Genomic DNA, 25290 nt, shown 5'->3' with positions numbered 1-25290 from the left:
CTTTTTTTTCAGTTTTTTTAATTGAAGTATAGTTGATATACAATGTTGTACCAATCTCTGCTGTACAGCAAAGTGACTCAGTTATACACATGTATACATTCTTTTTTTATTTTTAATTTTTTAATTTTTTATTTTTTTTTGTGGTATGCGGGCTTCTCACTGTTTTGGCCTCTCCCGTTGTGGAGCACAGGCTCCGGAGGCACAGGCTCCGCGGCCATGACTCACGGGCCCAGCTGCTCCAGGGCATGTGGGATCCTCCCGGACTGGGGCACGAACCCGTGTCCCCTGGATCAGCAGGCGGACTCTCAACCACTGCACCACCAGGGAAGCCCCCGTTCTTTTTTTAAATATTCTTTTCCATTATGGTTTATCACAGGAAATTGAATATAGTTCCCTGTGCTATACATTAGGACCTTGTTGTTTATCCATTCTAAATGTAATAGTTTGCATCTACCAACCCCAAACTCCCAGTCCATCCTCCTCCCTCCCCCACTCTTGGCAATCACAAGTCTGTTCTCCGTGTCTATGTGTCTGTTTCTGTTGTGTAGACAGGTTCATTTGTGCCATGTTTTAGATTCCACATATAAGTGATATCATGTGGTATTTGTCTTTCTCTTTCTGACTTAGTATGATAATCTCTAGGTCCATCCATGTTGCTGCAAATGGCATTATTTCGTTCTTTTTCATGGCTGAGTAGTATTCCATTGTATATATGTACCACATCTTCTTCATCCATTCATCTGTCGATGGACATTTAGGCTGTTTCTATGTTTTGGCTATTGTGAATAGTGCTGCTATGAACATACGGGTGCATGTATCTTTTTGAATTATAGTTTTGTCTCGGTATATTCCCAGAAGTGGGATCGCTGGATCATACAGTAATTCTATTTTTAGTTTTCTGAGGAACCTCCATACTGTTTTCCATAGTGGCTGTACAACAACTTACTTTCCCACCAACAGTGTAGGAGGGTTTCCTTTTCTGCACACCCTCTCCAGCATTTATTTGTAGACTTTTTCTTTTTTTAATTTTTAAAAATTAATTTAATTTATTTTTGGCTGCATTGGGTCTTTGTTGCTGCACGCAGGCTTTCTCTAGTTGCAGCGAGCAGGGATACTCTTCATTGTGGTGTGCAGGCTTCTCATTGCTGTGGTTTCCCTTGTTGCGGAGCACAGGCTCTAGGCACATGGGCTCTGTAGTTGCTCTAGGGTGTGCAGGCTTGTTGTGGCACTTGGGCTGTTGTGGCACTGCAGGCTCAGTAGTTGTGGCTCACGGGCTTAGATACTTTGTGGCATGTGGGATCTTCCTGGACCAGGGATCGAACCTGTGTCCCCTGCATTGGCAGGCAGATTCTTAACCACTGAACCACCAGGGAAGTCCCTTTTATATGTAGACTTTTTAATGATGGCCATTCTGACCAGTGTGAGGTGGTATCTCATTGTAGTTTTGATTTGCATTTCTCTAATAATTAGTAACGTTGAGTATTTTTTCATGTGCCTACTGGCCATCTGTTTGCCTTCTTTGGAGAAATGTCTATTAAGGTCTTCTGCCCATTTTTTGATTGGGTTGTTCCAAGTGTGGATATATTTTTTGATGAATGCTTTAATTTATACTTTGACTTTGCGGTTCTAGAGGCAGGGATCTTATGATTTTGACGAAATATTGTAGAGCTTCAGAGATTGAAAGCAATACAGAATGAAACTTTAACATGGAAAAAGTAAAAGACCCATTTTATAATCTGAGTAAAAAATGAGCTGGTTACTTTAGAAATGGTAATTTAAATTAGAGTTGAAATTTTTGTTATGGTATAATCTAGGATATCACAGAAATAATTATAAAAGCCTGTACTTGAATGACATACTTTAAAACTTTCTAAGTTCATCTTAATGTCTTTCTCACTCCCTGGACTCTTTTCTGATTTAGTGGAAAAGAAGAATGAAACCCATCTTCTCCAAGTACCTTGCTACAGGGAAAGACATAGGTCTAGGGACAGAAAAGTATCTCATTTGAACATCCTCTTAAAGCAAGAACATTAAAAAAAATCAATTTCCCCTCAAAATCCATCAAGCTTAATACAGTGCGACTATCTGGGGTTAATTGTTCTTGTCTTCACAAGGAGAGGTAGTTAATACAGCTCTACACAAAAGCAATATTTTAAAGTATGTAAGGAAGGGAGGTCAAAAAGATTGGTATTATCTAGCTGTCTCAGAGCAGTTTTCCTGTTATAGAGTTTGAGATATGACCCCTTCCAGAAGCACTTCTATCTGAGTTGCCTTAATGGAACACAGCTAACACCCTGAAGTAACAACCAAACTTCAAAGCCATGTGTGAACAGCACTGCCTGATAAGCTCATTGGCAGTAGTTGGAAAATGATATGCTTCAAATTAAAGGGTTTCTGTCATTTACCAGATATAGCATTAGACAGAAATGAATAAAATTAGCTTTGAAACAAAGATATTCCCACAGAAAGATGGGCAATTTGAACAAAAGAAAGTTTAGAAACTAATAATTAGTGAAAATGACAATAATTAGCACTATTTAGCATGCTTCAGTATCCATTTCATGTATGCAAAAAATAAAACAAAGTTTCCTGACACTTAAAAAGAGATAGAAACAGTCTTGGGAAGGTGGAGCTTTGGAGTTTATGAGAATCCCTAAACAGACAGAATCTCATTTTCTTTTTTCTTTTTTAAAAATTTTTAAATTTTATTTATTCTTTTATACAGCAGGTTCTTATTAGTCATCAATTTTATACACATCAGTGTATACATGTCAGTCTCAATCACCCAATTCATCACACACACCCCACCCGCGGCTTTCCCCCCCTTGGTGTCCATACCTTTGTTCTCTACATCTGTGTCTCAATTTCTGTCCTGCAAACAGGTTCATCCGTATCATTTCTCTAGGTTCCACATATATGCGTTAATACATGATGCTTTTCTCTTTCTGACTTACTTCACTCTGTATGACAGTCTCTAGATCCATCCACGTCTCAACAAATGACCCAATTTCGTTCCTTTTTATGGCTGAGTAATATTCCATTGTATATATGTACCACATCTTCTTTATCCATTCATCTGTCGATGAGCATTTAGGCTGCTTCCATGACCTGGCTATTGTAAATAGTGCTACAGTGAACATTGGGGTGCATGTGTCTTCTTGAATTGTGGTTTTCTCTGGGTATATGCCCAGTAGTGGGATTGCTGGATAATATGGTAATTCTATTTTTAGTTTTTTAAGGAACCTCCATACTGTTCTCCATAGTGGCTGTATCAGTTTACATTCCCACCAACAGTGCAAGAGGGTTCCCTTTTCTCCACACCCTCTCCAGCATTTGTTGTTGGTAGATTTTCTGATGATGCCCATCTAGCTGGTGTGCGGTGATACCTCATTGTACTTTTGATTTGCATTTCTCTAATAACTAGTGATGTTGAGCAGCTTTTCATGTGCTTCTTGGCCATCTGTATGTCTTCTTTGGAGAAATGTCTATTTAGGTCTTCTGCCCACTTTTGGATTGGGTTGTTTGTTTCTTTAATATTGAGCTGCATGAGCTGTTTATATACTTTGGAGATTAATCCTTTGTCCATTGATTCGTTTGCAAATATTTTCTCCCATTCTGAGGGTTGTCTTTTCATTTTGTTTATGGTTTCCTCTGCTGTGCAAAAGCTTTGAAGTTTCATTAGGTCCCATTTGTTTATTTTTGTTTTTATTTCCATTACTCTAGGAGGTGGATCAAAAAAGATCTTTCTGTGATTTATGTCAAAGAGTGTTCTTCCTATGTTTTCCTCTAAGAGTTTTACAGTGTCTGGTCTTACATTTAGGTCTCGAATCCATTTTGAGTTTATTTTTGTGTATGGTGTTCAGGAGTGTTCTAATTTCATTCTTTTACATGTAGCTGTCCAGTTTTCCCAGCACCACTTATTGAAGAGACTGTCTTTTCTCCATTATGTATCCTTGCCTCCTTTGTCATAGATTAGTTGACCATAGGTGCATGGGTTTATCTCTGGGCTTTCTATCTTGTTCCATTGCTCTATGTTTCTCTTTTTGTGCCAGTACCATATTGTCTTGATTACTATATATTTGTAGTAATAGTCTGAAGTCAGGAAGTCTGATTCCTCCAGCTCCGTTTTTTTCCCTCAAGACTGCTTTGGCTATTCGGGGTCTTTTGTGTCTCCATACAAATTTTAAGATGATTTACTCTAGTTCTGTAAAAAATGCCATTGGTAATTTGATCGGGATTGCATTGAACCTGTAGCTTGCTTTGGGTAGTATAGTCATTTTCACAATGTTGATTCTTCCAATCCAAGAACATGGTATATCTCTCCATGTGTTTATATCGTGTTTAATTTCTTTCATCAGTATCTTATAGTTTTCTCCATAGAGGTCTTTTGTCTCCCTAGGTAGGTTTATTCCTAGGTATTTTATTCTTTTTGTTGTAATGGTAAATGGGAGTCTTTCCTTAATTTCTCTTTCAGATTTTTCATCATTAGTGTGTAGGAATGCAAGAGATTAATTCACTTTTATTTAGGAAATTTTACAATGACTTACTAAGTGATAGTGATGACTGAAAATCAGGGCAGAGAACCTAATTTAAGTTGGGTTTGCTGACAATAAACATAGCTAAAGTAATGAGTTTGCTCACAGTTGCTTCCTATTTTTGACATTGCTTTTTCACTCTAACCTTTATAAATATGTCCAAAGAGGCCGGTGTCTTCCTATCAGAAGATGACCATTCTTGTTGATGAGTGTGTGCATCACTTGGCGCAGAAGTGTGAGCATCACCAGTTCTAAGTCTGGCGGTATGGGCATGCACAAATTCTGGCCCCGCAGGGTGACTGCTTTGGCAAGCTCTGGCCAAGCCTGGGAATTTTTCTTACCTCTTTGTAATTGTATGACCTTAGCTTGAATTAGACTCCCTATCTCTGCAGCTGCTGACCAGCTAGGCTGTGAGATCTGCTTATCAGGCCCTTCCAAAAATTATACATATCTTTACAGGAACATGGTTCTGGGTTGCTTTGGGATTTTTACTGCTCTCAGTATAAAAAAAGTTAGGCACAGGAATCATGCCTTGTTTACTCAGTTGCAAGAGCAATACATCCAACACAGGTGGACACAAGCACCAGGAACAACTGCATTCTTATCAATGCACAAGCTCGACAACTACAACGGTTTCAACTTGATTTTAGGTGTGCACACTTATATTAGCAAATTATTGTGCCAAAAAATGTACAGATAATTTTAAAAATAAAGATTTAAATGTACCAATATTTTAAAAAACTGTTTACCAACTGTCCCTTCTTGGGATAACCCCATGTTGTATATGCCTGAAATGCATTTACAGTTAGAGTGTCCACTGTACCTTGTGATCCCGCTGCCTGGCTGCTGTGGCTCTGTTCATGTCTTCGGCATCCCTGATATGGTCAAGGGCCAGGTCAAGTGACTCCTGGAGGTCTGACAACTTAGCATTATAGTCGTCCAGCTGCTCCAGGACCACAGGAAACAGAGAGTGAGTATCGTTGTACTGCCGCTGCCAACTCTCAGCCTGGCTCAGCACTGGGAAGAAAGGTACATAGAAACTCAGTCTGGGCTTCTCCCTTCTCCTCCCATCCCATCCCATCCCACACTTAGAAAGATGCAAATTCATCAGGTTATGTCTTCTTTAGCAATAGCGATTGAAGCTGTTGTTCACAAAAACAGCCCCATCTTTGATATCTGAAGTTTTAAATACTATTTTGTAGGGTTTGGGAGCCCCTGGACCACCATCAGCTAAAATGGGAGTTGATTAGTTTTCCCATGAAGATTATGCTTTAAGTAGAAATGATGTCATTAAACTAGGTTTATTATTACCGAGATTATTAATAATTTGACCATACAAAGGAAACTTGGATATACTACAGTCTTACTATTAGAGACAACCCCAGTTGTTTTGTCTGTTACTGGCAAATGATGTTCACAACCATTCATTTTCTGTATTCTCTCCAGGCAGCTGTTTTTACTTAGCTCCTTTAGGTCAAACCTAAATCATTATCTTGGAAAGAAGATTAAATGGCAATGATATATTCTTAAACTTTGCATATATCTTAATTCTCTGATCAAAGTTACACACATTGACTATGTGCCTTAATTCTATTTTTTCTCCAGGGACTATCAGTCTGTCTTATTGAGGTTTTCTATTTACTTTCATCACCATGAGCAGAAGATAAAAAGTTCATGGCTGAGTAGAGAAAGTGGTTGAAAATGCATTCAGTAGGCGGAAGGCAGCTAAGTGGGAGATTTACTTGGTTCCATTTCCCCAGAACAGTCGTGTTAAATCCCAAAATAGGCAAGGAGTGTGAAAGCATCTGGCTGTGACATCAGAGTTCCAGCCTTCCTGACTGCTGGCCTCATCCTGACTCAGAAATGGGCCTGAGATTCTTCTTTATTTCTTACTGTTTCTAAGACCTTGTAAGTTTGCTATCACAATAGGCCTTTATGTCAAGAATGTTCCTCTTCTAGAATATTCACAGTAAGTTTTAACAGAAGTTGATAGTGAAAATTGTAGGAAAATGATCTAATGTAGGCGTTCCTAACCCTTTCTGTATCATGGGCCCCTTTACAATCTGGTGAAGCCTTCAGATCCCTTCTTATGTGTTTTAAAATGCACAAGATAAAATACATAGAATTAAAAAGACCAGTATATTAAAAAAATTGGTAATACAATAATATATGTGCTTCTTTATTAATGCATTAACTAACAAGATTTAGAGGTGAGACCAATAACTGCTAAAACTTTGAATTACTGATGAATTTAATGTTGTGAGATAACAGTAACAACTAAAATATGATATGCAAACCTGAAGCTTCTTTTGTTGATTGTGTAGATTAAAATGGACACAAATTCTTTGTAACTCTTCCCATCAAGAGCGGAGTCTTTTTCCTCACCCTTGAATCTGGACAGTCTTGACCAACAGAATGAAGATGACATTTCTGAGTTCCAAGGCCAGGCCTCAAGAGACCTTGCCCTTTCCACTCTTGCCCTCCTGGAAGGCTTCTGCCATATGAACAAGCCTCAGCTAGCTTCCTTGAGGATAAAACCCCACGTGGAGGGAGAGGCCCAGGCATTCCAACTAAGACCCCAGACATGTGAGTGAGCTCGACCATGTCACATGGAGCAGAGATGAGCTATCTAGGTTGAGTCCAGCCCACATTACCAACCTATGAAATCACAAGCAAATAAATCGTTATTGTTTTAAATGAATATGTTTGGGGTGGATTGTGAGATACTAATTTATAACTGATACAGTGACCAAGTTATAGATTCACTAATACTACTGTGGTTTGTTACCTACATTAATCATTAAAGGAAATGTTCGATTTCCACTGAAGGCTCAAAGTCATTAAAAAGTCATTCATGGACATCAGAAGATGAATGTTGCTGGGCTTGTAGCTTTACTGTCTTCTCAATGAGACTTCTTATTGTAGTTCTGGTAATTGGTTCCCCTTAGCTTTCCTTCCCTTGTTTTTCACCAACTGCTAAGTTCCTATTTCTTCTCCTCAGGAGTCAAATTTTGGAGATTCCTTGTGGAATCTCAGCTGTTTCTCAAAAGCTCAAGGTTGGGCCTGGATCTAAAAATCCTGGTCATATAGTCAAGTTGTCCTGAATGACTCCCTGAGGCCACGTATAAACTCTAAATAACTGAATATTGGGAATTGGTTGCTTTGACCAAATGTTGCCCTGTGACTGGGTGTCCTCTCCTGGACCCACAAAGGAAGCAGACACGTGCTGGGCTCTAGGAGTTGAATACACCTACATTCATAGGCTTCGTCTGCTTCCTCATCCACAAGTTCCCGTTGGGTGAGGAACGGTTGACGGCGTCGGATCTCCTCAAGCATCTTCTGGGCCAACATCAGCTTCTCAGAGATTTCCTCAGGGCTAAGTTCCTGATCTTCCCCATAATAGAGCATCTTGTTGTTGATCTCTGAAAGGAAGGACACGGTGAGAGAAGACAGTAGGGAGAGATGACTGGGCATTTGACAGCGATGTCACTGAAAACACAGACAGTGAGGACAAAGGGAAGGGCTGATCCCAAAATGGAAAGAGAGACTCAGCAAAGACAGCATGCTGATGTTCATGCTGTGAATGTGTTGGCATCAGAGTTCATCATATATTCCAGGGAGAGGTTAAACCCAAGGAAATCACTCTTCTTTGCTTTTCATTTGGTGTCTTCAGAACAGGAATGGAATTAATACAAAGCCTGCCCTGATTTCAGCTGAATCTGATTTCTATTCTGATTCAAAACCGTTAATATTTAAGACACACAAATCTGGGGTCTTTGACCAACCTTTTATATAAAATATATAATATGGAGAAAATGTTCTGAGGTATCTCCTGTCACATGCAGTAGGCATTGGAGATATTAAATGCAATTTAGCCAAGGATTTTACCCAAGCTCTAAGCCAAAATGAGTGTATATTGACGGTTGTTTAAACAAGTCTTTCAGATTGTTGTACAGACTAGATACAATATAGAGGTTTGCTATAGTATGATGTGAGTTTTTGCTCATTAATATATACATTTTTTTTGCAATTGCTATTTGCCTTCTGTGGTATGACTGCTTGTCAAGATTGTGCTGTTTTGACTTTGGGTCGTTCTCACCCCACATCTGTAAGTAGGACGGAGAATTTCAGAACCACAGGGGCTGCTGAGGCTCAGAGGAATAATATGAGTTGTCTGAATACTGGCGGGGCTGAGCAGGCCTCTGGCTCCCTCTTCCTACTACATATGATCAGATGATAGTTATGTAATTGCCACCTTGTCCTATGGCAGCTCCAGGAGGAAGCATTTTATCTTCCTGGCATAAATGAAATTGTCTGTCTTTGGTTTACTATGATCTATGTGGTTGGCCAGACAAGATGGGTAAACAACACTGGTCTCACATAAATCATACCAGGATAAGGGCTTGTATTTTATATGGATAATAGCTTGAAGGTCACCAGTAGTTACTTTAGAGATGGTTTGGAGATGGTTGGCAATAAGGAATGACACACTATTGGTGTTGTGAAGCATCCCTGAACTCTGAAGAGAGGGAGATAAATGGGAGAAGAGGTTTTCAGTGTTGTAAATATTACTGAGAAAGTTTTAGGGAAACCAAGGTATGTTAAAAAAAAGAAAAAAGAAACTTACGAAGGGATAAAATATTTACTTTTCAAGTAAAGTCTAAAATATTAACTCCTGAAATAAACTAAACATAGATACTTTTCCTCAGATCTAGCACTTGCAATGCTGAATTTCTTGGCATTTTGATGCAGATATTTACAATATGGCTTATTTTATTTTAGCCACATCTGGTCTAGATTAGAAAAAGAAATACAGACAATAATATTTTTGCCTTTGGTCTTTGAGACTGTTCATATATTATTTTTAAAAAGGTAAGGGGATTCCCTGGTGGCGCAGTGGTTGAGAGTCCACCTGCCGATGCAGGGGACACAGGTTCATGCCCCGGTCTGGGAAGATTCCACATGCCGCGGAGCGGCTGGGCCCATGAGCCATGGCCGCTGAGCCTGCGTGTCCAGAGCCTGTGCTCTGCAACGGGAGAGGCCACAACAGTGAGAGGCCCACGTACCGCAGAAAAAAAAAAAGGTAAAAACTGATGGAAATTATTGTTTCCTCTTTACATTTCTTTTGTATTTTTTCCTTCTTTCCTATGCCCGAAGGGTCAAATAAGAGGACTTAGATTCTTTCCAAATGAAACAACTTAGAATCAAAATTTGAGTTACAACAGGAAAGGTGACATTTTTTTCTCAATGGCTTAATAAGATGCTGGCTTTATTTGCTGCCTAGAGGGACATTTATTTCTTAATTAGATGAGATCAGCTAATCTAGGTTTAATCTTACTTTTTGAATAAATCAACAGTAACTCTAAAATATTATAGGAAAAGAATATTTTATTGGTAGATGCAAAAGCATGAAATAGTGAGGATGGGAGCAGGGGATGTTTGAAATGCATACCATTTGTTTCTATTACATATTATGGGCACCAAAGGAAATATAGCAAAAGATTAATCTTGGCTCCATACATCCCTTTTCCCGGAATATGTTCTCTACACCTCAGTATAAAGATATGAATCTTCCACTGTGGGTCCCTTTACTGTCCTTGTGCCCTTGAGATGCACCTGGAGTTGTCATCCAGCTCTTAATATATAGGATAATAAAAACTATGGAAACACACAAATACTGTATCTTAGCAGACTGTAACCCAAGGAAATTCTCTTTATCTTAGAACAAACACAATCGCCTGTTTTCTGTCGGTAAATTGAAGGCTGGCTTTCAGTGTGCTATTAAGATAGTCTTCAAAATGCAGCCTGCACTTGTGAGAAGTTAGAACACAAATAAGTAAACCCTCAAGAAGAAAGGTAAAGTCTGTCACAATTTTATGCTTTAGGGCAAAGAAATCTTCCACACCCACTCTTGGCTTTTCTTCTGGATTGGGGACCAGAGCATGTGGCCTGCCTGGTCCTTGGGAAAGCATTATAGAGACAGTTTAGGACGATTTGGATTAGTGGACAGTTTACTGCCACTCTAAAGGCAGTGTTTTCACTGCAAATTATTGAGAAAAATGTGACTCCTACTCAACTCTTGCATTTTACAGACAACACAGCATGTAACTTCCTCTACCAGAAAGGTATTTTGGCATTCCATTTCTGTGAAATGCCTGGAAAGGGAATGATTTTCTACATTTATTTTTTATTTTTTTGCCTCGCCGTGCTGAGTCCTAACCACTGGACTGCCAGGGAATTCCCTCTACCCTGTGCATATATTATTGAAAATAGACAGATAGTAAGCAGAGATGAGTGCTCAGAAGTCTCAGGTAAACGAACTTGAAAGAAGATCTTACATGAGTTTAAACCTATAACACTCTAACAACAGGTCCTGGCACACAATAAACACTAACAGTAGCCACTATTTTTATTGTTGTTAATAACATGAAAGATTCCTTGATATGAAGCTAAACCAGAAGAGAATATATTTACCTTGGATTTTATCCCTCACATCGTGGGCTTGCTCTGCAAGCTGAGTTGCGTGGTTAATGGTATCCATGCTTTCCTTCTGAGCCAACTGGCTCTTTCTTGTGACTTGACTTTCCTATAAATAATCCGCAAATACCAGATTAAATTTGCAAGAAGGAAAGGTTGTGTATGTGCATGTGGGGGTGGGTGGGCATAATGTATTCCATAAACATAAATTTCCCTGACATGTGAAAGTTCTAGAATATAGAACATGGTCTCAGAAATCATGCATGAAGATGGATGTGATGACCCGCTTTAGAATTATAGATGCTATTCCTAAGCCATCAATCACAGTTCAACCCAAACCAACCATCTTATATATGTAATTTACCCTTTGAATTTTTATTGTATCTCAAGATGCCAGACTAGGGAATTACCCATGTCTGCTGATCAGTTTGACATTGTGCTGAAATGATTAAAGGTTCAAAGGAAAACTTGTTGAGAAAGCAGGCAGATCTCAAAATGCTCCATGCATTCAGTGGCTTCTGGGTGGTCCAGCCACTGCTGCGACTGCATCACCACAGAGATTTAAAGGATTATGCCTCACTGTGCTAAATGCTACTTTCAGTGCTGCCTTCCAAATTCCCATCAACGTTGATGGCACTTGTGCACAAATAACTACTCAAGCAGCTTTGGCTCAGGGTGAATGAAGTTCTTCCCCGAGAAGCCGTTTTCATTCTTTCAACTCTGTTTCACAGAGCTCCCACGTAGGATTTGTCAAAATGAAATCCGAGCTCAAATGTGGCTCCTGAAGAAAGGATGTGTGGGTGTGCATGTGTATGTGTGTATTTCTCTCTGTGTGTATAAGGTCAGAAGTTGATCTAAAAAATGGTTCAAGGCTAGGACACAGGTCTGTATGCACAGCATGGGGACGTGTACTTCCTTTTGGCATCAGAACGACTGACTCATGGGTATATTTGAGAGGAGGGAGAGTTCTTCAGTCTGGCATTTGGTGAAGTGCCCACTTGCCTCGTCCAGTGTCTTTTTGGCTCAGCTCTGTGACAAAGGGCTGCAGTACCTGACTGGACTGCAGGGTGATCTGCTACACAGAGTTCTTGGCTGGTAGACACCCCCCAGCACAGGAGAGTGGCTATTTCAAATTTCTCTCCTTTCATCCACTGTTCCAGCCGGAGGATTAGGCCATGATTTTACCTGGAATGTTTTTACACTTCCCAGACATAACACAAGCAAGTGGCTCTTCATCAAGGAAGAGAATGCAGACATGGTATCCTAGCAGACACATGCCCCAGGAGCTTTTCATCGGGCATTTTATCTGAAATCTCCTCCACACAAAGCTCCCTGCGCAGCAAGACTGCGGCCATGAGCCCCTTCCCTAAAGCATGGGCTCTCTGAATGGACATCGCAATCTTGAGTCACGATGTTCTTTCCCCCAATTCCAGTCTCCCTCTTATCCTGTTCTAATGCTTTCCAGAGACACAAAAATCTGTGGCCACTTTAAAATTAGATGATACAGAAAATAAGATGAATCTATTCTTGATGTCACCCCTCCCCGCCTTTAAAAAATAGGGACACAGACATATAAAACATTAAAAAAATTTTAACAAGTTGATTTTTGGTCCAGTTTAAATTGAGTTATACTTAAAAAACACAACATGCATATTTTTGACTTTGGCTTCATCCTTCAGGGGAAAAGATTTATTGTTATTACTGTGTCCATTTAATTGATTTCTTGATATGGAAACTTTGAATTATTGAAGTAATGAAAGACAGCTGGCGGATGTCATAGCTCTAAGACAACCTCTTCTGACAAACACCAGAGGGCGCTTAGATATATGTATTTAATAAAAGACTGTGGCAAAGAGGAACATGTTACTTTAAATTGCAAAATTACTGGATATAATATATAGTGACGCCTTATTTGAAAGTTTTACTTTTTTCTTTAACTTTGATTATGGAAGGACAATAATGATATGGGCACATGGTAAAACAGGTGCACCCTGCTTTAAGAATTAAAAAATTAGCTTTCAACTATAAGCCTGTTGACGTTTAGCATTACAAATGGGTTAATCATTTACTCACCTCAACAGTGAATTCTCCTTGTACATATCTGATGTAAAAAGTGGCCAGAATTTTATTTATTATACAGTGAATAAAGTATAGTGTACCTAGAATACTATTAAATTGAAGGTGATAATATCTAGGATGGCCATATACTTTATTGTTTAAACTGGGACACTTTTGAGAGTGAAAGGGGAACTTTTAATCATCACTCTGGGAGACAAGCATAAACAGGGGCAGTGCTGGACAAAATGGTAGTAGGAATATTGGCGTGCCATTTCAGAATCTGTACAGTGATATCTAATTTGGGTTTAACTATCTCCTAAACATTGACTTCCAAATACCTTTCCAGCCTTGATCTCTTCTCTTGAGCTAGACTCAAATCTCTGGCATCCACAGAGAGCTCACCCTTAAAAGGTCCAGAGAAATCCATTCTGAATTTTTAGTCTTGGCCATCTATTTCTCCAAGTCAGAGCTTACATCCTTGCAACTCTTCATATCCAATTGGTCACTGAATCATTTTTATTCCACTTGTCATTCTGGCCTCTCTTCCTGGTCCCCACCCCACAGTCTCACTTTACCACTGCTCACTGCAAATTATTTTCCGATGAAGACAAGGCAGCAATTGACCACTCTTGTTTGGACTACTGCGGCAGTCTACTGACGGGTGTCCCTGTCTTCAGAGTCTTGAACCTACCATCTCCACTTCAGAGGAATGTTTCTGAAACTTCACACCTAATCAGCTCATTGTTGTAGGTAAATGCTCCAGTATCTTCCAAAGTCCACAGGATGACCATGGTGGGAAAGGTTCTTCATGATTTGGCCTCTGAGAACTTCTTCAGCATTGTCTTCTGCTCCTTGCTTTAATATTCTGCAAGGCCAAGGCCAAAGTTCTTCAATCTTATGGTCAATTGGAATTGAAACATATTTTGACTTTTTGTCCTTTTTATCAGGATTGGAGATCAGGCTCGGGGATCAGGCTCAGATGCTTTTGATGTGTGGAAGTGACCCACTTTCCTCCCAACCCTAAAGATCTTTGTACGTGTTGATATATGGAGAGCTTTTGCTGTGGCTCCACATAGGGAAAGAGTAGGGAAGAGATGGAGGAGATGGAGAAGTGGAGGGAATGGTGCAGCACCCTCCTGGGCCAGCCCTTGGAGACTGGGCTCTACAGTGTACCTTTTAGATACAGATGGCAAAGGGCAGCACTGAGATTGAGAGAGGGCCACCATCTTCACTTCTGCTTGTAGCCTAGTCCCACTCTGACTTTGAGCATGGTGGCTTTGGGAATATGGGAGAGTGGAATTTTGACATAGGCTTTGGTACTTTCATTACAGACATGATCAGCAGTGGCACAAGTGAGACCTTTTTGAGAAGCAGCTATTTGGGAACACAAATGCATGGGCATCCTGTAGGGGTTTCCCAGAAGTAGCAGGTGGGAAAAGGCAGCAAGATTTATCAAAAGGGGGCTAGAGGACTTAGAAATGGAGGTCGGGAAAAAACACAGTAACTTTAGGTTAATATAAATTGTGAGATTTGGATTACATGAGCTCATGTGACAGGTACTTTGCATACAGAGGTACAGCTGACCCTTGAACAACACAGGGGTTGGGGGCACCGACACAGTTGAAAATCCATGTATAACTTTACAGTTGGCCCTCTGTATCTGAGGTTCTGTATCTGTGGACTCAACCAACTGTGGGTCATGTAATACTATAGTATGTATTTACTGAAAAGAACCTGCATATAAGTGGACCCGTGCAGTGCAAACCTGTGTTGTTCAAGGATCAACTGTATTTTCAAGTTCAAGAGGCAACATTACTGTGATTTTTTTGTCACACTGTGGGAATCTACAGTGGAATCCTTCACTCTAGCTAAAGCTAAATATTAGTTACTTTTTTTTTTTTTTTTTTGCGGTACGCAGGCCTCTCACTGTTGTGGCCTCTCCCGTTGCGGAGTACAGGCTCCGGACGCGCAGGCTCAGCGGCTATGGCTCACGGGCCCAGCCGCTCCGCGGCATGTGGGATCCTCCCGGACTGGGGCACGAACCTGTGTCCCCTGCATCGGCAGGTGGACTCTTAACCACTGCACCACCAGGGAAGCCCCTAGTTACTTTTTTGATAGAAGGCTTTCTAAGACAAAGCTTTTCTTAAATCCTTCTAAGAATCAATTATGGACTTTTCTAGACTAAGGGCTTGAAGGGTGCTTGAGAAGTCCTTAAGACTCTCTCTGGGTGTTTGTTTCAAAATGTTCCAGCAGGTTCCTTCACCATCAGGACTGTTTGTGTCGTAGCCAGAAGGATGTTATTTTCAATAAGAATCAATGGCAACAGCTGGGTGAATGCTCCAGTCACTTTATCATCAACTTCTGGCTTTGGTGGTCTGTTCTCATTGTTCAGGAGCCTTTTCTACTGTGATGTCCCTTTCAAGCTTGCACTATTTCCTCCCCATGAAAGCCTGCATTTAACTTATATTGGAAATAGGAAAACGGTACAACAAAAGAATCAGTAACTCCATGTCTGAGCTATGGGAGGAACTAATCTTGGTGAAAACATTTCCTCAAGAATTTGAGACACTTTCAGCAAGTTCTAGCCATGACACAAATGAAATTACAGTGAGTTTTCACAAAGATTTCTTTCCTGGTATTTCCTTTGAAATTTAAGCGATCTAACTGCTCTTCAAATGCTCATGGTTGGATTAACATGCTCCATTGCATGGGAACGAGGGACACAATTTTTATATGCATTTAAAAGTAGTTGAATCTCCCAAGGATCCAATTAGAGTAATTCACATTTTTAGAAGCATAATCTCTTAGTTTAAGAGATCCAAGGTCAAAAGAGATTATCAGAGTTATTTTAACCTTTATTTTTGTAGGAAATGAGAATTGTTTTTGAAAAGAACTTCAACAATTTATAATGTCAAACATCAGTATCTGAAAGCAGAAATTCCAGAGTACTCTGGGCAGAACTGGTGGAACGTAATCAGGGAAAAAAATGTGTTCAACATTTTAACATGTTAAACATGGCGCCTTGTGGCTTAGTTGTATTTTTTTTATTAGTACAGAGGATGGATATTTTTCCATTAGGCTCTTGGGGAATGTATTTAATAGTCTCTCACATTGACTTTGCTCATGTTTTAATGTTTTTCTTGTTAATTTGTGAGAGCTTTTACAAGTCATATTTCCCTCAACATTTTTCTTAGTCTTGTTGACTTTTTTCATTTATTTAGTTGTTTTACTATGTATTTGAAATTTTTTCTTGTCAAATCTATTATTTCTTTTTATTATAATTCTTCACACTATATTTAAATGTATTGTTATTTCCGTTCAAGGTTTAATAATTATCTAGTTCTGTTTTCTTGTAGATTTGAGATTTAAACTCAAGTCTTTAATCTGTCTGAACTTTATTTTAGTATATGGTATAAAATGAGGGTCCAAAGTGTTTTTTTTTCCTGCCAAACTGCAAAATTGCTTTCTCAACACAATTTTTCTTCTTTCCTTTTATTATTTAATGCATACTTTAGCAAACATTTAAATTTTATATTCTATATAATAAAGTTTATTTCTGGATGTTCTATTGCTCTTAGCCATAAAAATGTTAAGGTGAACAGCTGAATGACTATCCTAATTAAAACATTTATCAACCATATTTACCAGCAGCAAATACAATGAAAGTTTTCCATAAACCTGTTTTTTCAAGGAAACCAATCAAAATGGGAAGACACAGCAGAGACCAAGTATATTAACTTTCTCCTCAGGTCTTGCCTTGATTTAATTTTAAGGCACCTGGGTCACTGCATTTTTTCTGGGCTGTGTTAAGCCTCAGTCATTTGTGACTAGCCAGTCTCACACCAGCTAAATCCCGTCTCTGAAGTTAGTCCCAGAAACTGAACACATACCCTTCCAGCTAATTCCTCCACGTCAGACAGAAGGCTTTTCATTGTGTTTTCAGCATTGTTGATTTGTATCTTTCTTAGGACATATTGGTTTTCTCTTTCTGACAATTTTGTCTGTGGAAAAAAACACACGTATTTTTCCATAGTCAGTAGATGTGCACACCAGGTTTGTAAAAATATGCAGAAAACTCTTTCAGTGCAAGAGGACTCAGAGCAGAGTGTGAGCCTTTATTCTCAAAATAGTGGGGTAAACAGGCTACTGCAGGCTGGTATGAAGTTTGAGGTCTGCACAAGGGGGTGCAGGGCTCTAGGAGCAGAAATTCTGCAAGCTCCAAATACCAGGCTGGAGATCCTGGCTTGGGCTGTGCTGGTTCTGGGGAAAGGGTATCTTTTCCAAATTTGCACAAAGGCACAATACAGACTGGCAGTGGCCTTGGGTGTCTGAGCCTTAAAACTTCAATTTCGCAGGTCTTGGAGGAAATGATAACCCATGTCAATCAGTGCAAATGGAGTTTAGAAATTCACTTTCCTCTTTTTGGTGTAAGGAGAACAATTCTCTTTATTTCAGACCATTTTCCCCTTTCTTTTCCATTTTGAGCAGTTTGGTCCAAATGTAGCTTTCCTTTGATTACTTTGGAGTAAGCCCTTCAATCTTGGCACTGACTTCCCATCAGATAGAATATTATTATATATAATATAATATAATAATTATTTCTACCTTTAAGTTGTGCTGTTGGGGAAAGAGGATTCAAGTGGTATCAAAAGGACTGAGTCTGGGTAACTCCTCTGAGAATCAGTGCCTTCATGTGTCCAAACAGATGAGTCTGGTTAAGAACAATTCCTAAATTGGGAGTAGAGTACTTACTAAGATTCCATCCAGACCACCCAGGTTTACAATTTTGTGATTTTTGTTTTGTTTTACACTTTGCACATTTGGGCAATTGCTGTGGATATCATTTGCACCTCCAAAAAGCAGAGTAATGAGCACTTTCTATGTTAGGTACTGTTCTAACTGTTCTGCATATAACAACTCACTGAATTCTCTCAACAACCCATGAGGCGGGTGTAATAATTACCCTCAATTCCAGATGAGGTAACTGAAAAATAAAGAGGTTAAATAGCTTACCCAAGGTCACATAGCTAGTAAGTGTCAGAGCTGGGATTTGAATCCAAGCATTCTGGTGTCAAAGTTTATGCTCTTATGCTAAACTGACAAAGTAAAAAAGTATGCTGGTATTAATTCTATTATCCTTTCAGCAAATCATTATTGTTTTAAAAAATATCCGTTGGTTGTGATTGAAGCCCATGATTTAAAGGGGGAAAAAACACCTCTTAAAGCTTAGATATACAAGCACTGTTATGGTTTTTGACTATTGCCTGCCTTTAACTTGCTTATTAGATGTTAACCACTAGATCTAGGCAGAGAAACAGAGCATGTGAGTGTGCTTGTGGATTTGAGTGTGTGTGTGAGATGAGAAAGAATGTGTGTCAGTGAGAAGGAAAGGTAAGGGCAGGAGAGAGAGGGAAGGAAGAAGGAGGAAAGAGAGAATGAGAGTGTGTGTGTTAGTTTTTAGAGAAACTCCTGAAAACACAGCAAACTGAAGCTAAGGTAATGGTATGTCTGCAGTGTTGACTTGAATAATCAATGTACAGCTCCACTGAAATAAGAGTGTTTCTCCTCCATCAATAGCTTTGTACATAGACACTAGTTTTTTAGTCATTTCATTTTCCATATTAACCTTTTTAATAGATGACAGCTCTTTGTTTAGGCTGGAGTTCATGACTGTAATCAACTTTTCATAATTTCCTAGGTCTAACAATCTGTAATATAACCACTGGACTCATACCAAAATGGATAGGAATTACCAGGAGTGACCCTATGAAACCAGAATGAAAATACACAGAAGATATACCATTCCTGCATACTTTGAGGAGGTAGATGGTGGAGTTGATTTCATTCACATGCCTATGAGCAGCGGCACCAGATGACACACTCAACAGACCGGATTTGCTTTCTTCAATGGAGAGCGCTGCTAACCGAAGGTCATCAGTCAGATCCCAGATACACTTATCACAGCCTGGGGGTAAAGTGGGTATGTCATTTCTTCAAAATCAAAGGTCAGCTGGGAAGCATGCTGCTTTAAGTCGATTATTATATGCACTTTCTTGGTTAATACTACTTGTAATTTTGTTTCTTGCGGAGTTGTTCTGGGCCAGGAACTAGTCCTTACATTCAAAACAGAGTAGGTCCTAAGATGAGCCAAAGTGTACATTGGGCACTTAAAATGTAACCAAAAAACAAACACATGCAACTGAAAATTAGGTTAATGTGAACACTAAAGGCTGAACTGAGAAAGAAAGGAAGCACAAAGGGCAAGGCATCTGAGAGATGGGTGGCAAAGGAGAACCCTCTCTCCACTTTTCTTTGGTGGTAGGAAAGCTGTCTGGGGTGACTCTCTCCATGTCAGGCTTTGGGCTTCTGCTTGGTGCCAGCTAGTGAATATGGAACGTGCCAGGCATTCCCCCTCTCCTAGCAGCTTTTCTTACTGCCTATTCAGGCTTTAATGCCTTCCCCTCACCCCAGGGATGTCTCAGCGCCTTCCCATGGCCCGACCTCCTATCGGGATGAATGGTTCAGCAGAAGCAGGTCTGCAGGACATCACTGTTTGCGAATATCACTCCCTGATAGCTGACGAACCTGCACACGTGGTTAGGTAGGTGGCAGTTTCTCGCTGCTTCCTACATTTCACGTTTGAGTTCCTCTGACCACTGTCATCACCCCCAGGACCCAGCGCCCTCCTGTGACACACACACAAAGGACACCCTTTGAAACTTTTCTGTTCCCAATCTCTTTCCCCCAGACTGCACTCTCTTCTAGAGAACTGATAAATGGAGACTAAAGTGTTAATGGTTGTCAATATGTTAATTTGTTATTTGAAGTTCAATGCAGACTTCCTCATATGCTCTCTCAAAGGAATGGCTCCCCAGCCAGTACATCAGGCTGGTGGAAAAGATGCGTAGGGTCAAGCAGGCACACTGATGTCTTTAAAGTGACCTTGCTTAGGGGGTCACCTATGCTGTCAGTGTATAAACTCTGTCCTGCTTGTGCCTCCCATCCTATGTCACCTTCAATAATATTAATCTCTTGTGCCTAGAGGGACTGAGCGGCCAAGATACTTTTGTTTGGGGGAAGGGATATCTAATATTAAAGCAGTCTTTAAACCACTCTACCTAAAGCCAAATATTACTTTCTTGATAGAAGGTTTTCTAAGGCAAAGCTTTCCTTAAATCCTTCTAAAAAATCAATCATGGACTTTTCTAGGCTAAGGGCTTGAAGGATGTTTGAGAAGTCATTGACACCGGGTCTGGGCAGTTGTTTTGAAATGTTTCAGCAGGTTCTTGCACCATTAGGAATACTCATGATTTGAATAACTAGAGGGGCAGGAAAGAGAGAAGGCAGCTCCATTTCATAAGGCCTGAATATTATATTTCTGGTGCCACTTCAGATTTAGAGTGATTTGAGAAAAGCCACTTAAATCTCTTGGCATCTCAGTTTCCCCAGTGTTGTAAAGCGTAGTCTGTGGATTACATTATCTGAGGACCTGAAGAGATAATATAGAAAAAGGAGCTAAAATGAACTCAGTCACTGGGAACTGTATTTCCAACTTAGCCTTTACGTACTAAGTAAGACGCTGAACTTAAAGACTTGATAAAATAAAATTTCTAAAATAGAGCTGTTTAAATGTAAATCACCTATCTGCCCTTCGGAATCAAGTGGACTGAATGTCTTTTGTTTAGGGTCCATTTGGTTGAGGCACAGACAGGGTTAAAGCCGAGGGTGAGACTCAGGCAGTTTCTAGAGAGGGAGTATTGCATAGCTTTTCTTAATCCTACACCTGCAGCACATTAGAGAAAGTGGGGTTAGTCAATCATGTACTGTTATTTTTACTTATGGTTGGGCAGTCCATGCCTGTAGGGGGTTCAGAACCTTCTTCCAAGCATTCTCCGGTTACGCTGTCACATGGGCCTCCCCCACAACTGCACACTGTGGGAAACAAAAACAAGAGATTAGGGATTCATTTCTTAATGCCTAAAATATGGCAATGTTTTTGTGGTTTGTAGAAATACTGGCTATCGGTATATAATTCTTCAATGGGGATTAATTATATTCTTTCTTAAGATCGTGTGGAATACATGATTTAGTGATTATTCCTCTCACCCAATTAAGCCCCAGCTCAGGGAGATTTTCAAAGGTGACTCTGGGGCAAAAGTAAAACTAAATGTTCTAGGATTCCTTTCCCAACTATTTGAGATTCTGACATGACTCTGCAACTGCTTCAGTCCAAAGAGCTCCTGGTCAGTTTCACAAGGTACAAAATGATCACAGAGTCCATCATTCAGCTGGAATCTGAAAGCCATCCTTTCATCACAGTCAAATTCTCCCGTTAATCCAACTCCAGGTTTGATTACTGCCAGGTGTGAGTGAGGAGACCCAAGAGCGATTCCAGTGCTTGACTCTTGGCAAGACTGACTCCAAACCTCCAAATGACAGCTATCAGTGGGATAGCTAGCAACAATGTCGTGGAAAGAATTAGGACCATATTTACATGAATTTAGAAGATCTGAGAGCCCATTATTAATCCACTGATAATTTTCAAGAATGCCTTTTGGAAAAAAACAAAAACAAAACCCCAATCTCACCAGACTGTTCATTTTCCACTGAGTTTTGGAGTGTAGGTTAATTTTTTTTTAACATCTTTATCAAAGTATAATTGCCTTACAATGGTGTGTTAGTTTCTGCTGTATAACGAAGTGAATCAGCTATACATATACATATACATATATCCCTATATCTCCCTCCCACCCTCCCTATCCCACCCCTCTAGGTGGTCACAAAGCACTGAGCTTATCTCCCTGTGCTATGTGGCTGCTTCTGGAGTGGAGATTAATTTTTAATATTTACAAAGGATTTCTTAAGCTATCTAGGCTAGCAATAAGATGGAATTGTGAATTTCCTCCCACCTCTTAACTGTCTTTACAGAATAATCATAAAAAATTAGCTTCAAGGGTAACATACATTTATTACATTTTGGCTGTTTAATGTTCCACAAAATGTAGATTTATTAAACAATTCAGCAAGATCATGCTTTATTGCTTCTAGCATCAGCTTCTTTTCTAAGACTGATCTGCATCTCTGTAACTTAAACATGAGTTTACATACTGATATGAGTCGATATTTTGAGAATCAGGATGTCAATGTTTAAGTCTTTGATTTTGCCAACACTCTTTCGGATGCCCACTTTCTCTCTCTTTAGTCTGACTGGGCACAGAGCTCCTCTCTCCACTCTGTTATTCTCGGGGTTATGCTTCTGTGCACATAGCTTTCCTGGAGACATGTTTACTTGTATTGCGACTTCTGCAGATCATATTTGTTTCCTTCTCAATTTCAAACTCTTCACTTCTTAAAAATCTCTTCAAGTGGAAGTCTGTTTCAGTGAGAGAATCTCCAATTGAAGCATGCCACAAGAGCACAATAACTCTCCCTCACTCTTCTTTCCCTCAAAGTCACATAAAAGAAGGAATATTCAGTCTCAGCCTCCCTTTAGTCCTACAGGAAGGCAATTTAACTTTTCTTCTGAAGAGCTTCACTCTCTGAGGCAAATGGATTGGAGAAATCCTGAGTAAAATTTGTACCTTTCAGTCTAACTGAAGTCTGACCAGGAAGATTTCTTATATTATCCCTGAAATATTTACTCTGATAATTTGAGGAAATAGGGGGATGATTAAACTACCTATGGCTTGCTAATCTATTTCACTGAAATGTTGATTTTACCAAACGTAACTAAAAAGAGACACATAGCTTGCAGAGTAAGAAAACTGATGTCAAACATGCAAACTTTCATTCAGTCCTCTGGTCAATGACAGGTAATCTATGGAAGTCTGATTTACTTCTTTGATAAAAATTGGAAGGACATAAAGATGATGAGACAAAAGTTCACTAGTGTTAGTGTCTCATGGTTCATTCTACCCATGAGCTAAGCTACATTAGTCTTGATAAAAATACCTACCCCTAGAAGTATGGGATGCACATTCCTATATTGCCCTGAAAAAGTGTCAAGGGGGTAATGGCAATATTTCCCCAAGATAAATTCATTTAAATCCAGCACTGACAGAGACCCTGCTCCTATCACACATGTGCCGGCTGGGTAGCTGCTGCAGCATGCACAGAACTGTACCTGCACAGTTCTTGGCTCTCATGGCATCCCCATAGTAGCCAGGTGCACAGCGTTCACACTTGAATCCGGTGGTGTTGCGTAAGCAATTCCTACACTGGCCAGTGACCTCATCGCAGTCTTCAAAGATCAGGTTAGGATCTGAATTTCCACTGCAGTCACATTTCTTACAGGTGCTTCCAATCAGCAAGGGGTTTCCATAGTAACCAGGAGCACATCTGAAGGGGAATCACATGTTAAAAATTTAGCATCCACAGTTTTCTTCCTTTTTATCTTCTTTCCTACCTAGAAGAAAGTGTAATGAATATTTGTGTATTGCTCTCCCAGAATTAATTCCCACTCTCCCATCTTCCTAATAGGACCAGACTTTGTTTCTAAGGAACTACCCCTCCCCATTGTGTTGTAGCCCATTCAGTTCGGCGAGACCTTCAGGGGCAGGAGTGTCTGGATATGACCAGAGTGGGGGCATTTCTGGTCACTCCAATGACTGGGGTGCACAGCTGGCATACGATGGTGGTACTAGATATGCTACATTTGGCTGTGAGATATGCCACTAGGGCATAGCTAAGAACTGTCCTGGATAAAATGTTAGTAATACCTTTACTGAGAAACACTGGTATGTATTCTACCTTGCCATAGTGAATTGTTCTGATAACCTAAACCTGAGCCAGCCAGTGCCTGGCATTGTCCTGGCCGAAATGGTTTGGCTCAGGAGTGATTCAGTTGGAGTGGAGCTCAGGGCTCTTGTTTGAGGGTTGTGTGAAGGTCTTCTCTCCCTCTGCAGGTGAATGAAGAGGCAGGCAGCACGCTTAGCTCTGGCAGCCATCTTGTGACTGAAGGAAGACAGTGCAGAGACAAAGCAGAGGGCAGAGCTGGGAGTACCACAGATAAACAGAGTTGGGGCCAGATGGCCATTATTCTGTATGTTTCAGATATATGAGCCTGCAGAGGCCAGGTGCCTAACTGCGTTTGCTGTGGAGGCAGAGCTGAGGCCTACGGTCATGCCAGCTGGCCTTAATGAGAGACTCCAGCCCAGGTGGAGAGCAGAGGGTGAACTACTTCCAGCCTTTGCTGGCCTTGCCAAGCTATGCACTCTGGGGGGGCTGCCTCTGACCAGAGGAAAAGCCCCTTTCTCTACTTTTTCCAAAAGGTAACCTGTCAGCCAGCAGAGGCCCTGCTCTGAGTGATGGGCCCACAGGCCCCACCTAAGGGGGTAGCTGCTTCCCAGCTCCTATCAACTGTTTCTATACTGTAGCCCTGAGGGAATAAAGGATCTGTGTTGTCAGATATTATTTTTAAAGGAAAAAGTTGAAATTCGGATTTTTATGTGAAATCTCAGTTTTTAAAGGTTGGCTCAAACTTTGTAAGAATACTTTTTGAGGCAAACTACACGCTTTTTGGCTGGCTGTGGCCCCCTCTCTGCTATGGACCTAAATCAGTGTTGAAGACTGGCTAAGGTGGGCTGAAGATGCTTTGGGAGTGGCTGGAAGGAATGTGCAATCACACCATCATGGGACTGAAGGTCAGGCACAGGAGTTAGTTTTGATGAGAGAGAAAAAGAAGAGAGCCAGTAAAGGTTTCTGAGTGATAAAAGTGATGGTGAATGAAGCCAGTGTTGGCATCAGAGTTCAGGATGGACTCTGGGCTGGAATGGGAGACCAGGGTTGGGTGGGGAGGGCCTGGGGTGGAACCTATGCCTTGGGAGTGGAAAGGAAGAGAAGACTTTCCAAGGACACCAATAAGACCCAGCCAGCAATAATAGGACACTACCTTTTTAAATGCTTCCATTTAAAGTAAAAGAATCATGATTCAGAAGATTTGAAAAATAAAGAAATGAAAAAAAAATCACATCTGTAATCCCAAGACCTTAACAATCACTGTTCAATATTTTGCATATGTTTTTCCAGGTTTTATTCCTATGTCTCAGTTTTTTGATGTAGTTGTAATGATGGTGTATGTTCAGTCACTTGCAATGTGTCTCATGACTTCACCCAGGTAAGTTCATTTAGTTACCACAGACACCTGGGAGGTAGGGCACGCAGGCCTGGCATTCCGAGGCTGAGAGGCTACTTTGGTTTTCCAGGCTCACACAGCTAGGAA

At 40.3% G+C, this 25290-nt stretch overlaps 1 protein-coding gene across 3 annotated transcripts in view; it reads right to left on the bottom strand.

Annotated features, from left to right (window-relative positions):
• Nucleotides 1-25290, bottom strand: part of LAMA4 (laminin subunit alpha 4) — a 142001-nt gene that overhangs the window by 58372 nt on the left and 58339 nt on the right. For 2 of the 3 annotated variants that reach the window (XM_060114340.1, XM_060114341.1), the window contains exons 6-12: nt 23194-23408; nt 20907-21002; nt 18884-19035; nt 16961-17071; nt 11010-11121; nt 7790-7957; nt 5359-5552 (exon numbers count right to left, since the gene is read on the bottom strand). In XM_060114340.1, the coding sequence (XP_059970323.1) occupies nt 5359-5552; nt 7790-7957; nt 11010-11121; nt 16961-17071; nt 18884-19035; nt 20907-21002; nt 23194-23408 (1048 nt within the window). The remainder of the gene's footprint in view (nt 1-5358; nt 5553-7789; nt 7958-11009; nt 11122-16960; nt 17072-18883; nt 19036-20906; nt 21003-23193; nt 23409-25290) is intronic. The other variant, XM_060114342.1, reaches the window with a different exon arrangement.

The sequence above is a fragment of the Mesoplodon densirostris genome, chromosome 12, assembly GCF_025265405.1.
Source record: "Mesoplodon densirostris isolate mMesDen1 chromosome 12, mMesDen1 primary haplotype, whole genome shotgun sequence".
NCBI lineage: Eukaryota > Metazoa > Chordata > Mammalia > Artiodactyla > Ziphiidae > Mesoplodon > Mesoplodon densirostris.
The sequence above is the reverse complement of the archived record's forward strand: the minus strand, read 5'-3'. Positions and strand labels throughout refer to the sequence as shown.